The following is a 14,061-nucleotide window of genomic DNA, read 5'->3' as shown; positions in this document are numbered from 1 at the left end:
CGCCCTGCCTTACCCCAGGCTGTACCCTCCTGTCCCTCAGCCCACCCAAGGGCAGGACCTCCCCTCGACCAAGTGCACCGACCACCCTGGGTGCTGGTGGATGGGGTGCAAGGCCCACAGAGCTTCCTGTCCACCCCACCCATCCTATCCCACCAGGATGGACTGCAGGTGGCCTTTGTAGCCCCTCCTTGCCCATCTCCCACCCACCTGTCCAGGTGGAGTTTCTGCGCCAGAGTCCGCCAGTCGGCACCACGGCTACAGGGTGGGTCAAGGCTGGTAATGATCTTCTGCCGAATGAGGAAGGGGATCTTGAAGGCACTGGGGCCCACTAGGGCTGGGACCCCCCCTTCACTCTCCAGAGCCAGCAGCTCAGCAAATCTCGTGTCCTAGGGGAAGGAGGGGTGGAGGTGCCTCTTAGAACTTTCATGGCCCAGTCCCACTGCCACCTCCAGCTGGGGGAGTATCCAGACCACCTCAGAGCATAGGGGCAGCATGGGCAATTTCCTGGGCACCCCTGGTGTGCCAGGGCCCTGCTCACACCAGAGTTTAGAGGGTCCCAAGCCTCAGAGGTATGGTGACCTATCCAAAGTCACACAGCCAGTAAGCAGGAGAGCTGTCTAGCCTCATTCTCCTCCTCTCTCCCCATCACTCTTCCCCAGGTCACCTCTACTGACCACTCAGAACTCACTGAACTCTTCTCACTGCCTTTGTCCTCCACACTCAGTTCCCACTGCCCCTTTTCACTCATTGCTGCCTGTCTCTTACTCATCCTTCAAGGCACTGTACAAAGTTCCTCCTCCTGGAAGCCCCAGGGCCCCCAGGTGGCTCTGTCTATCCCTCCTGCTGCTCCCACATCTTCTTCCATCTCTACCCCATGTCAGATTGTGATTGCATCTGTCTGCATCTGTCCGTCTGCATCTGCACCTCTCTCCCTGGAGACTTGGAGGAAGCTGCTAAGCAGTTTCTAGGAGGAGGTGGGCTTGGTGGTAGGGTAGGCCCAGTGAGAAGGGGGGTGGGGGTGCGGGCACATTTCAGCAGTGCTGACGCCCCCTTCTGCCCACCTTGGTGATGTTGAAGTTGATATTGAAGCTCTGCCCATCGCCTTCCACCTGCCACACCCACACCTTGCAGGCCAGATCACTGGTGCTGGGGCTGACGCGCTCCAAGGTGAAGGTGCAGTGCAGGTACTGCTGCGTGCCATTCCAGATGTGATAGAAGGGGATCTCCTGAGGAGACAGGCTGCGTCAGGCGTGCCCGGCATCGGGTGTGCCCACTCCAGGCACCCTGAGTGCCCTCACCTGGTAGCTGACGAGGAGCTTGCTCTTCCACAGGGAGCTGGGCACATCGTGGATGGACAAGCGTAGGTTGTGGTAACTGTCCTTGAAGTGAAGGACTCGAGGTTCCTGGATCAGCTGTCCTCCCAGCTGCTTCTCCAGCTGTACCACCTCCTGCGGCGTGCCCCAGGTTGTCAGCTGAGCCTGGGGCCCGGAGCACCCTCCCCACTGCCACCCCTCCCAGAGGACCTCCCCGTGGCAGGGTGGGGGCACGCGGTACCTTGAGTGCGTCGTGGGTATCATGTAGGCAGTAGACTCGGATGTTGTATTCAAGGGAGGTGCAGGCCACGGGGGCAAACAGGAGCAGCTTGAGGCGCTTGGTTGCGGCCACGCTGAGGGCCTCTCCCACCAGGGCAAAGCGGCCCAGCTGCTCGGTGAAGACATAGCAGGCGCCGGCCTCCAGCTGGCAGTAGTAGAGGTGGGAGGGTGCCTCCTCACCCAGGTGCAGCACATCCTGCAGGCAGGGCCCGATGGGTCAGCTCATGGCCAACTACAACTCTGAGGAGCAGCCAGACTGGGGAGAGGGTGGCTCGAGGGCCAGATAGGAAGCCCAGGCTCCACGCTGAGCCCCGTGCTCAGGTGGGTGGGCTCAGGGCCGTTCCTGCTCACCTCCCAGCTGCCCTCACAGGACTGCTTTTTGAGGCGCAGGCTCCAGCTCTCCGGGCAGGGCTCCCCACAGTGGTCCATGGCGAGGATGACGGGCCGGGTGAGCAGGACTCCAGGGGGCCCGCAGCTAACGATGGGACTCAGCAGGGTCTGGCAGCCAGCTAGGGGCAACCTCAAGTGGGGAAATATGGGTGCGGAGGGAAAAGCATCAGTGGGCTGTCTTGGGCGTTGGCTGGGGCAGGGTAGCGGCACCCCAGGTTGGTGGCCCCAGAGCTGGGTGGAGCTTATATGGGCAGTTCTTCCTTGCCCTCCCTATGGCTACGCCAGACCAAGTCTGACAGTGGGTGGGCAAGGGGCGTCATGGTAACTGAAGGCAGAGGGCAGAACCCGCCCAGCCCCAGCAGCAGGGCCCGGGCCCACACCTCACGTCCTCCGGCTTGTGCAGCGTGAGGTAGATCTCGTAGATCTTTCCTCGGGGTATGGCATCTGGGGGGATGAGGAGGCTGATCCCTGTGACAAAGTGGGAGGAGGGCTGGGGTTTACCAGGGCTGCAAAGACACCAAACACCCCACTCTGCCAGCCTCTACCAGAGCCTCCCTTTGAGAACTGACCGGTGTCAGCCTGGCCTAGGGGACAGAGGTGCCACAGGCACTGCCAGGCTGTCCATGAGTCCTAGTGGCCCCAAGAGAGGCTGAGAGAACTCAGGTGGGACAAGCATGCTTAGTTAGCCTGGGCACAGAAAACTCTGGAACAAAATGTGTCAGGTATGCTATACCTACCTGACCCATCACCCAAAAGGCACTGGGTGGGACCAGGGCACTCCCTGCTTAAAACCTTCCCTGCCTCCAGTATAAGGTCCAGCTCCCTGACCTGGCATTTAAGACCCTTCACCTATGACCCCAATTGCCTTTCCAGCAGCTTCTTCAGCACAGCCTGTGCCATATACTTGGCCATTCTGGAGCCACTTTCCTGAGCACTCCTCTGCCTAGATGCCCTGCCCTCCTGCTCTGCTCAAGCTTTCCTCCTCTCCATCGGCCCTGGCCATCTTTGGGGATAGCCATTCTCGGCCACAATGACTTTGCTCCTCATTTGGCAGTGGCCCCTACAGATGGGGCTGGGGCCTTTAACAACTTGGGTCCTTAGGTAGCCTTCCCTGGTTTGGGAGCCTTTGCACACACATCCTTCTGTCTGGCTGATTCACTTCCATAGCAGGGTCTTGCTGGGCAGCATCAAAAGTGCCTGCTCAGTGAGGAGTGGTTCCAGGGGAGGCACAATGGGACAGGAGCTGCAGAGTTCCTCTGGGGGATGGCAAAGGGTGGTCCTACTTCACCTTCCTGTTCTTTTAGGGCAGGGAGTCCCTACATCAGAAGGGGCTTCAGAGGCTAGTGACCAGGGAAGAGAAGGAATTCTACGACTTTATCCCACCAAGTCCAAAAGCTTACATTTATGCTCCGAGTGGGTAACTCTGAGATGGGCTACTTGGAATATCACTACTTCCCAGAAACTGAAGCCCAGGAGATGGCATATTTACAGCTACTGCTCCCTTCATCAGCTCTGTGCTGCCTCCTGCTACTGGCTGCCAGTGTTGGTGGCAGTTCCAGAGATCCACATATGAATGCTCTCTGTGGCAGAGGTATACACACTTGCACACTCATTCAATGAATGCTAATGTTGAGTACTTGAGGCAGTGAGGGAAAACCATGGGCCCTGCTCTCATGAGGCGTCAGCCCCGTGGGTAGAAACACAAGTGGATGGTGGTTAAGGGTGCTAGGGGAGAGCAGGGAGGAGCAGCAGCCCCCCTGCCCCAGGGGAAATGAGAGGCTGATGGTCACTGAGTGCCCACTGTGCCTATCCTAAGAGCTTGACATGGACCATCTCACCTCATCATCCTAGCAGCCCCGTGAGGAGGACATGAGGCACAGAGAGGGAGAGCTGCCAGGCCAAGACCTGAATGAGAAGTAGCAGATGAGTCAGTGAATGGGGGCAGAGGGATCTGTGTGTGCAAAGGGCAGCATGGTGTGCTTGGAGTTCTGAGAGCCCACCATGACTGCTACATGCAGGAAAAGAGTGCATAGGAGGGTAGGGGCCACTGTAGCTGGCTGGCAGGGTACAGGACACTGTGGCTGTGTCATGTGGGCTTTGTGGGGGGCACTGTGAAGCCCCCAAAGCAGTTGGAGAAGGGGAGGGACATGATTAAGTCTGGTGTCATTGGGTGAATGCTTGAGGTATGTGTGGTGGCCTGAGCCCGAAAAGGCAGTAGGGAGGAGAGCCAGGAGGACACAGAAACATTTGAGGAGGAAGAATGATGGAATTGGTGTGTGACTGACTAAAGCTGTTGTGGAGGTGAGGGGGGACAAGTGAAAAAGACCAGGAAGTCACGGTGACCTCCAGTTTCTGGCTTGAGCCACTTGACTTTGCTGTCCCTGAGGTGGGGAAAGCCAGGAAGCAGGAAGTTCTGGGGGAGGGTGGGAGACAGTGCTGTTTTAGGCATCAGGAATCTGAGGTGCTGTGAGACATCCAGATGGAGCTGCCCAGGAGGCAGCTGGGTGTATGATTCTGTCGCCCAGGAGAAATGTGGCTGGGGCTGGAGGAGTGGGAGTGATCTGCACAGACATGGCGATTAAAGCCATGGAGTAGGCGCAACTGCTCGGCGAGAGGGTGCCAGGAGGGAGCTCTCAGGAACACCTACATTCAGGGAACAGGCACCAGGAGCAGCTGGAGAGGGGCAAGAAAATCAGGGGCATGTGGGGTCATCTCAGCTGAGGGGATAGAAAATTTCAAGGTGGGAACATCAGAGGCTGCTGTGCTTCCTCAAAAGGTCTTCAGTAGAGATTACTGAAAATCTTTAAAAAAGGATGACTATGGAAGGGATCTGTGGATTCTCTATCAAGAGGGGTTTCCGCGAGGTGGTGGGTGGGGGATGCCATGTTCAGGTGTTTGTGGTCTGCCATCTCTTCACTAGTTTGCCAGCTCCTTGGGGCTGGCACCTGTCCTACCTCTGGGCCCAGGGTCCAATGTAGAGTCCAGCACACACAGGCTGGCTGACTGTGGAAATGAATGGACAGAAGTCCTGTCCCTTAGGTAACAGAAGGGAGACACTCAGGCCATGGCCTCAGTGTCAGCCCTACTGCCAGCCGCGACTGGATCCTCTCCAAAACTCTATCCCCTTTCTTGCTGGCCTGGCTCAGCACTTGGGATGAGGCTGAGCAGCACAGGAAGAACATCAGAGCTGTCCCATCCTCCTCCAGGAGAGACACAAAGGCTAGTCTTGCCTTTTAGAGTTCCCCGGGGCACTCTGGGGTCCTTCCCACCTGTATTAGGGATCATCAGCCGTCCCCCGAGGAAGTTGAAGGTCCCGTAGGTCATGTTGCTGGTGCCGCGGGGCAGGGAGCGGAAGTAGTTCTGGGTAGAGAGGCGGGAGACGAAGTCCTCGGCCTCAGAGGTGGGTGAGCTGTGGTGCAGCGTGTGGCGCCCACCACCCAGCGGGCTGAGCAGGTGCCCATTGGCGAGCTGGAACTTAGGGCTTGGCCCGTCCTGCCGGGGACACAGACTGCCCTGGCAGGTGGTGGTGGTGGTGCTGAGGTCTGGCTGGATGGTGAGCAGGTGGGGATTGTCTGCAAGGGTAAAGACAGACTCAGTGAGTGGCACTGAGGTGATCTCTTGGGCAGCTCTTGGTGTGGGGGCCCGGCAGGAGTAGGGGCGAGGGGCACCCCACCTGCTTTGCTGGGCTTGATGCTGACAGGCTGGAAGCCTGAGGTGAGTATGGACGAGTCAGCCACATCTGAGTCTAGCCCTTCCTTCTTGCGGCAATAAACAAGGATGAGGACGAGCAGCAGCAGGAGGAGGCACACAGCCACAGCAATTAGGCCCACGTAGAGGGCCACGTCCTCGGGCCCGGAAGCAGCTGCGGGAAAGAGCGTGGCCTTGGGAGGGGCAGGGTGCAGCAGGCCGGGAAGGAGAGGTCAGTGGTCTACACCCCAGGAGGATGAGGCGCTCACTCCTTGGGCATCAGCACTAGCGGGGCTGGGGATACGGGTGGCAGGGAGCATGGAGTCAGCATGTGTGCATCTCAGTCCTGCATCTGCCTGCCACCACCATGCTCTGTCACTCTGGGCAAATCACATCTCTCACTGCTCCATTCGGTCTGAGGTTGCTGCTACCGAAGGATGGAGGAGGGGAAAAGATACTTCCCTGGACAGCCCCAATGGGCTGCTGGGCTGAACGGAAGCTCCTGGGATCCCCGAAGTAGGGGATCTGCTTCTTGTGGGGGGGGGGGGGGGCGGTCTGCCAACCTAGCCATGTCCCTGGGCCAGAAGCAGTGGTGCTGGGGCTCTTCTTCTTGTCTGCCTCCCCAGGCCTGAGGCAGGGCTGGGGAGGGGGTGATTGACTGCCTGGAGGAAGCTTATATTGATTTTAGAAGGGCTTTGCATAATAGAAGAAATGTCCATCAGAAAGGAATTGACACAGATAATTAGGTTTTTAATTGAAAGAATGGGGGAGGGTGTGTTCTAGAGAAAAAAATCCAACAGAGATCTTTAATTGTTAGTTATGGCCTTGTAATTAACAGGCCTCACAAGCCTGGTGTCCCCAAAGGACTCCTGTGTGCACTTGGGGAACCATGTGGAGGTGAAGCTGCAGGAGAGGAGGGGGATCCAGGGGCATGGTGTACATGGTAAAGGTTCACACGTATGCATGTTTCATGAGAGGTGAGAGAGGTATTAGGGTGTGTTAGGGATGGGGAGTTCCCGAGGGTCCTAAACTTTGGAGAAGGGGATACAGCCTGTGGCAGGGGGGCTGATCAGGGCCAATCCTGGCAAACTCAAGAGGACTCCTGGGGCAGAGAGGACTCACTGTGCACGCAGAGGTCGCTGGTACAATTTCGGGTGTCCAGGTCAGCGCCCCGGCACTCCTCACCTCCATTGCGGGGAGCTGGGTCAGAACACTCACGACTCCGCCAGTGGGTGCAGTCGAGCCCACAGGCCGACCACTTGCTCCACGGGCTCCAGCTGCCATCGACTAGATGAGAGACAGACACGAACACAGAGGAGATGGTGCAGTTAGCCTGGGCAGCCAGCCTGGGCAGTTTGCCAGTGCGGCCCTGCTGGGCATCCAGACCTAGGTGCGATGCTGTGGTAAGGAGCACACCCTCTGGTGTCCAGCTGGCCTGGATGACGCATGCTAATGACAGGAGGCACGATGATGCCGGGCCTGCTTTGCTCTATCCACACTATGGGGCCATCCTGGCCCTGGGGCAGCAAGGGTACTTGGTCCCACGATGACCCTCTGATTCCAGGCATAGGTGGTTCTGTAGCCTCAGGCGGTGCCCTGCCCCTGCCCCACACTGTCTGTACCTGTCCTGATCGTACCTCAGCCTCTGTGACTCAGCCCCTCTGCCAAGGCCTAGCCTGGACACAGACCAAGCCCTGCTTCCGATCACACTAAACCCCATCCCAGCCTTGGACTGAGCCTGGCCTTGCGTGTGGGCGGGTGGGATGGAGCCATGGGGGGCAGGCTGGTGGGCACAATGGAGCCAGGGCACGGAGATGGCGTGGTGAGGAGCGATGCGGGAGGTGGCGGCCGCTGGTACCTGGGCACAGGGTGGCGCAGGCTGTTTTCTGGACATTCTGCCCCTCACAGAAGGCACCCCCGTTGAGAGGCGCCGGGTTGGTGCAGCTCCGGCTCCGTTTCTGCCAGCCGCGCCCACAGCTGGCGCTGCAGACGGACCACTCGGTCCACGTCGACCACCCACCGTTCACTGGCCGGACAGAGAAGGACTGGGGTCAGGGAGCGGGGGGGCTTCCTCAGACACGCTGGCCCAGGGGCCAGGGCAGGAGGGCAGAGGGGCTGTGAGCTGGAAACGGGCGGACTGTGGCTGTGCTGGTGAAGAAGCCCTGGAGGGGAGCCCATGCTTGTGCTCACCGGCCCCCAGGGCCTGGCAGTATCCTCTCCACAGCCCCTTCTCCCAGCAGGTTCTGCAAGCACTCAGGGCAGCCAGCCCTGGCCCAGTCTTTCATGCAGGCAACTCCTGCACCCGCCCCTTCTGCCTGCTCCTAGGGTGCCTGGAACATTGTACTTCCCATACCTGGGACACAGGAGCATGGGCTGTAGTCTGTCACTTTTTCTAGACTCCCATCCTGTGCCCTCATCTCCATCTGCACGATGTCCCTGGCCCACAGGTAAGCCAAGGGATGGTCCAGCCACAGAAGACTACCACCTGTCCCACAACTCTGCCCAGGCATGCCCCTCGGCTCCCAGACAGCCACAGCAAGCCCTCTCCCTGTCCTTCCCAGTGAGGCCATGGCCTGGTCCACTGGTCCCTGGCTCCATGGGGAGCCACCAACATGTCGTCACCCCATATCCCTATGCCCGGGAGCCCCTCTGCCCCACCAGCGCTGGGGCCCACCGTAGACGATGACAGCAGCCGAGGCGCTGCGGCGACGCGCTACGATGTTCTTGGCCACGCAGGTGTAGTTGGCCGTGTCGGCCAGGCGGGCCTGTCGCACCACCAGGCTGTGCTCCCTTGTGATGTACACATTGGGGTCCAGGGACGGGTCCACCAGGTCCTCGTTCCGGAGCCACTCCACCTGGGGGAGGGAGCCACGCCACTGCACTGCCCGCCCATGCTGGCCCTACCTGGAGCGAGAGCAACCCCTGGGGGCGTCAGGGCAGGCAGGACCTGAGACCTGGGAGCCCTACCCACCTGCGGAGCGGGCACCAGAGCCCCTCTCACCTCAGCCGGGGGGATGCCCTCTGGTGGGCGGCAGGGTAGCACGATGCCCTGCTCCAGGGACACCTCCTTGGCCAGCGGCTCCTGCTCGAAGTTCTTGCGCAAATCTGGGAGAAGAACAAGAGTGTCCTCCAGCCTGAGTGCCTCATGACAGCTTCACCTGGCTGGCCCTGTACCCTGGTCCCGCAGGGGCTGTGGCATGTGGCAGGAGAAAGTGCCAAGTGACCAGGGGGAACATGGGGGTGGCTGGGCCGTGTGCAGAGGCAATTTCTCCACCCATCAAGGCAGGCCCTGAGGTTTTTCTGACCAGACTCTTCCCCTAGTGATACCCTCTGGCCACCCCTGACCAAGGGCTAGGCTCTGGACTCACAGGCAATGCGGATGTAGGCCTTCTGACTCTTGGTGGTGCCCGAGGAGCTCCACGCCACACACTGGCACCAGTACTCCTCCAGCCCAAACACCTTTTCCACCTGCTGCCTCGAGACATTGATGCGGACCTCCATGGCGGGCAGCCCTGGGGGGCAGGAGAGGTGGGTAGCCAGGGTCCTAGTCATGCCAAGCCTCACACGGTTCTTGCTGTCCAGATGTGTGGGGTCCCTACACCACCATGGCCACTCTGCTCAGAAGGAGCAGCCTGGAGGGAACTCTGGGGGAGCCCCAGGGGGTACTCTATTTATACCTCCTGAAAGCCAGGAGCCAGTCCTTAGCTCCTCCATTCATTATACTTTTTTACCCCAGGCCTGTCTCCCTGGAGTCACAGAAATGTCTCTAAATGGGCTTCCTGTTGTTTCAGAGACAACAGCACAGAGGAGCTTTGGGCTACAGGGGCTGGCCTTCAAGGACCCAAGGCAGAAAGGGTGAGGTAGATAGGAGAGCCCTGGGGCTTTTGTGTATTAAAAAAAAAAAAAAAAAAAGGTGAAGAAGGATCTGGTTCACCTCCCTGGGGTTAGCAGGTAGATCCTGACATGTGATAATATAGTAACAGCTATTAACAATATAATTACAGCGATTATGTAGTATGATAATAGACCCCTGGGGCTTAGCCAGGGTTTCCCACAAGCTAGCTTATTTTCTTCAATCTACTCCCTTGGTCGGCATTGCTCCCACTCCATGGATAAGGAAACAGAGGCTTAGAGAGGCAGTGACTTGCCCATCTCAAGAAAGAAACGCTGGTGAGGGTGAGGGGGCAGTCTGCAAAGGTGAAGCTGGCTAGTGATGAGTATCTGGGACCCTCTCTGCCCCAACTGGGCTGGGCTGAAGAGACCCCTCTCAAAGACAGACTCAGCCCCCCTGTCCTCTGCCACACCTGGGCGCCCCAGGGGGGGGGGGGGCCCAGATCCTCTGAGGACCCAGAAGGGATGGAATGCCTGCCGTCCTTTGGGCTCCTGGCCCTTGGCCAAAACCAGTGTCCCCAGGAGTGAAAAAAGACTGTTTCCAATTTCTCCTCCTCCTGACCCCAATTTCCCTCGGGTCATTGGCTTATCAGAAAGAGGGAGAGAGGCCGGGCAACCAACGTGTTTCCATTGTTAACAGAGAAATTCAATTAGGGCTGCATTGCAGGGAGAGCAGCAGCCCAGCTGAGCAGACAGGCCGGGAGGCTGTTTTCCCCCTTAATTTCTCTAACATGTCTTTCTCTGACCTCTGCCCACACCCCTCCTCATGAGTCTCTCCAGCTCCCACACTGGGCCCCCAGATTTTTCTCACTTGCCCCTGCCCCTAGCAAGTTCTCACAGGAGACCTCTGGCCAAGGTCATCATGGCTGAGCTCCCTCTGTTCTGGGCACTGCCTGGCACCCCTTCTCTCTAAGGCGAAGGATGTGTGCATTCTCTGGGGGTAGGGTGAGGCTGAGAACTGGGGGTCCCTCATAGGGTGTGTATAGTAGAAGGACCCTGGGCTCCAGCTACCTGTCAAGCACACTAGAGTCTTGGGGCATCTGAGAAGGAGCTGTGCATACACTTGGGGGTGGAGACAGGGCCCTCCTGCTCTAAGCTTCGGGGGTTAATGGTGAGAGACTTCCAGAACATTCTGAACTGGGTACATTTCCTGAGTGGACAGGTCTATGGATGGATGGACTGTTCCATCCCCCATGGTGGTGGTGGGAGCTCAGGAAACTCAGTCTGGGTAGAACGGCACTAAATTTAAGCACTCCTATTTCTTTCTCCCCATCTCCTCCCCTCTCTGTCCTGCCACTGCCACCCCCTCATCTCCTTCCTGCTGCCATGAAGGAGGGCCAAGTTTGTCCACGATGTCCCAGATCCAGGCAGTGGCCTCAAGCACCACATGCTCCAGGAAGCTGGTGGACTTAGGGGGAGATCCAGACCCAGACCCTGTCCTGCTGGTCCTGGATGTGAAGACAGTGCCTTCCTCCCTGCAGGTCACCAAGCAGATGCCAGGAGAGAAAGGATGCATGGTCCCTGCTGGCCCCAGAGTGTGTGGGGTGTGAGTGGGTGTGTGAATGCTGTGGGCACATGGGGAGGCCCCAGTGTGGGTGTGCTGAGTATTTTTGGGAGGTGGAGGGTTAGCGGGGTGGGGTTGGGGCTCTGAGGCCAAGTTTGGGCTTAGGTTCTCATGTTCTCGCCAGTCTGCTTCTAATAACCAGCTTGTTTAACGCACAATGCTTGGTTTCACAGATCTGGGGCTTTTATAGCATCAGCAGGTTTGGGTTTGAGGGTTTTCAGGCTTGGTCTCTCCTCCTGGCTTTCTGGATGGAAACTGGGGACAAGTCAGGTGAAGACAGGGGTGCTGTCTCCTGAGGTGTCCACCCAGCTACCCACACAGGAATGGGTGGGGCTAAGGATCTGTGCTGACCTATGACTCTACCATATCTGCCTGACCACAGAACATTCCTGGGGCAGGGTCTTTGGTCTCAGTGTCTGCATGACACCACTGCCCACTGCAGTGACATCTGTTTGTGAGCTTATCTCTTCTCAAAGCACTCAATCACTTTGGGTTGAAAAATCAACAAGATCAATACAAATTTGGATATGCTGGCCATGGGAGGCTTGAGTATGGATGCTCAGGGCAGGAGAAGGCCCCAGTGATTATGGGCAAATATGTCCCCATGAGCTCTGCTCTCTGCCTGGTTTGAAGGGAGCAAGACCAGAGCAGACTCTTGGGGACTCTGGGGTGGAGGCTCTTGGCATGTGTGACCCAGTCTATGACTGCTATGCAGGCATTAACCTGGGTCTCAGCCAAGCCATGGATTCCAGAATTCCTGATGGTAGGAGACAAGGAGGGGTGTGTGGGGACACCTGGAAGGAGAGGCTGGGAGCAGCAGGAGGCTGGCCTAGAGCCTTCTAAGGAGTTCTAGACAGGCCCTGAACGATGCAGGAAGGCAGGTCTCCGACTGTAGCTTCCTCCTCCTCCTCACCTGTCCTTTCCCTGGGGGATCTGCCACAGCAGTGGGAGGACTCAAAATGGTGCTGGGCCCTGGGTGTGGAGTAGGGAGAGAGGAAAGGCCTGGAGCCGGGCTCATACAGGGTGCATGAGATCTCATGGCTTCCCCCACCAACCTACCAGCCCCCCTACCCCATTTTACAGATGAGGAAACAGGCCCAGTGAGGGGAGGCAGACACTGCCACCAGGTTCTAAAGCTGCAGGGCCAGGGAGGTTTCTGGTACCTCTGCTGGGGTCTGAAGGTGGGGATCATCTTGGGGGCTAACCTAGGCCTGGCACAGTGCAGGTCCTCAGTTAACCTCTGAGGACTGCAAGAAAAACAGCTGCAGGCAGCCTCTGTGTGGAGGCCAGGGCGCTGCAGAGCTCAAGGGCCTGGGCAGGAATCATTGACTGGGGAGCTGATGCTTGGTGGGAAGGAGACCAGCCCCTGCTGAGTCTTGTAGGGGAAAGTCGGGTGTGGCTTCTAGGGACCAGAATGCTTGTTTGGAGCCCTTTTGGGGCCCTGGATGAGTCAGAGCCATCTGTAACATGACAGGTTGGTTCTGAGGACTAAATCACCCTCTGCCAAAACTCAGGGTTCATTTGCTCACATCCCCATTATTGTGAGAGCTTCCAAGTTCTCCTAGGCAGGGCCCCTTCCTTTAGTCTCCCTCTTCCCAGCACCAACTTTCCACAGAGTTCTAGTGCAGTCACAACCCTATGTTCTGCTGCCTGCCCCCCAGGCCCACTCTTTCTGCCCATACCGGGGTCTCCGCAGGCCGGCTACCATTCCTGCATTTGCACCTTCTGGTCCTTTGGCCTCAGAAATGCTTGTTCCAGGAGGTTTTAAGATTCATGCTTAGAAAGTATCCTCTGGAATCTTCTCTGGAATACCCAGACCCTCCTGCCTCGTGGCATGGGCCACCCCTCTAGGTCTGGGGTCTCTTGCCTGCCTTGACATCTGTGTGAGTTGTCCTGGGCATGGCCTGCCTGTCTTCATCTGCACTGCTGCTCTGGCCTCACTCTGGTGGCTGTACCCCCACAGGATGCGTGCTATGTCTCGGGATTCAACCTGAGGGGCTCCTCATGTGTGGGGGCTTCACAAAGTGCCAAGGTGAAGGAAGAGGAAATGGACTTATTTGGGGTCCAAACAGTGAGGAGGAGGAGAGGCTATAGTCAGCTCCACTAGGCCTGCTCTTGGAGAGTGCTGGACCCCAAACAAAGGCTCTCTGCCCAATCCCCACTGGCTGCCTGCTGCCTAAGGCAGGAAATGGGGTGTCCCACAGAAAGGGCACTTCTTGAGTCTGCCCTCTGTCTCTGGAACCCCTCCCTCCATGTCTCAGCTCAGTCTCACTGGTTCCCTCTCCTTAGCGTCTCTGCGTCTGCCCCTTCCATCAGCACCCCAACCCCCATGGGCCCCAAGTGTCACTCATAGCTCTGGCCACCTCACTTGGCATTCTGAAATCCCACAGGACTGTGACCTCACTCCAGAGCCCAAGATGTGAGTCTCCCAGATGGTACCACTGTTACCTATGCACACCTCATACCCTCCCTCCTGACCCTGACCAGTATGCCCACCTCTCTGACCCAAAGCCTTTGCTCCTGCTGAGCCCCTTTCCTAGAATGCTGTTCCCCTGTTCTTTCCCTGACCAGCTCTCATAACCCTTTTGTTTCCATGTCACCTCCCCTGAGAAGCCTCAGTCATGCTTTCCTCTTGCTGCCATAGCCCCCAGAACTCACTGAGAGGTCCCCATGCTGCCCACCTCTCTGCAGGGGCCGGGGCTCTCTGTAGGTGGTGGCTGTGTCCCCAGCATGAAAGTGGGGGCTCAGGGAATGTGTGAAGAATGAATGGGGGCACAGAGATCAGAGTGTCACGTCCTCATTATCTGGGACCTACTCCATCCAAACTCTCTTTGCTGGCACTTCTCGCCAGGCTGCCCGTGGCCCAGACCAGGCTCAGATGCAGTGGTGGGCATCTGCCTCTCCAACCATAGCCTCCTGGGGCATTTGTAGGGGGCT

General features: G+C 58.1%; 1 protein-coding gene across 3 annotated transcripts in view; it reads right to left on the bottom strand.

The window, feature by feature from the left end:
• Positions 1-14,061, bottom strand: part of UNC5A (unc-5 netrin receptor A) — a 62,119-nt gene that overhangs the window by 1,236 nt on the left and 46,822 nt on the right. The window contains exons 3-15 of one of the 3 annotated variants that reach the window (XM_086676370.1): positions 9,038-9,181; positions 8,671-8,774; positions 8,344-8,524; positions 7,528-7,695; positions 6,792-6,956; positions 5,656-5,844; positions 5,252-5,554; positions 2,363-2,450; positions 1,944-2,112; positions 1,555-1,788; positions 1,299-1,448; positions 1,062-1,226; positions 208-386 (exon numbers count right to left, since the gene is read on the bottom strand). In XM_086676370.1, coding sequence (XP_086532496.1) covers positions 208-386; positions 1,062-1,226; positions 1,299-1,448; positions 1,555-1,788; positions 1,944-2,112; positions 2,363-2,450; positions 5,252-5,554; positions 5,656-5,844; positions 6,792-6,956; positions 7,528-7,695; positions 8,344-8,524; positions 8,671-8,774; positions 9,038-9,181 — 2,239 coding nt within the window. The remainder of the gene's footprint in view (positions 1-207; positions 387-1,061; positions 1,227-1,298; positions 1,449-1,554; positions 1,789-1,943; positions 2,113-2,362; positions 2,451-5,251; positions 5,555-5,655; positions 5,845-6,791; positions 6,957-7,527; positions 7,696-8,343; positions 8,525-8,670; positions 8,775-9,037; positions 9,182-14,061) is intronic. The other 2 variants (XM_086676387.1, XM_086676413.1) reach the window with 2 other exon arrangements.

Source organism: Puma concolor, chromosome A1, assembly GCF_028749965.1.
Source record: "Puma concolor isolate L17-30 chromosome A1, mPumCon1.1.hap2, whole genome shotgun sequence".
In the NCBI taxonomy this organism is placed as follows: domain Eukaryota; kingdom Metazoa; phylum Chordata; class Mammalia; order Carnivora; family Felidae; genus Puma; species Puma concolor.
Note: the sequence above shows the minus strand (reverse complement) of the source record. Positions and strands in the feature narration are given on the sequence as shown.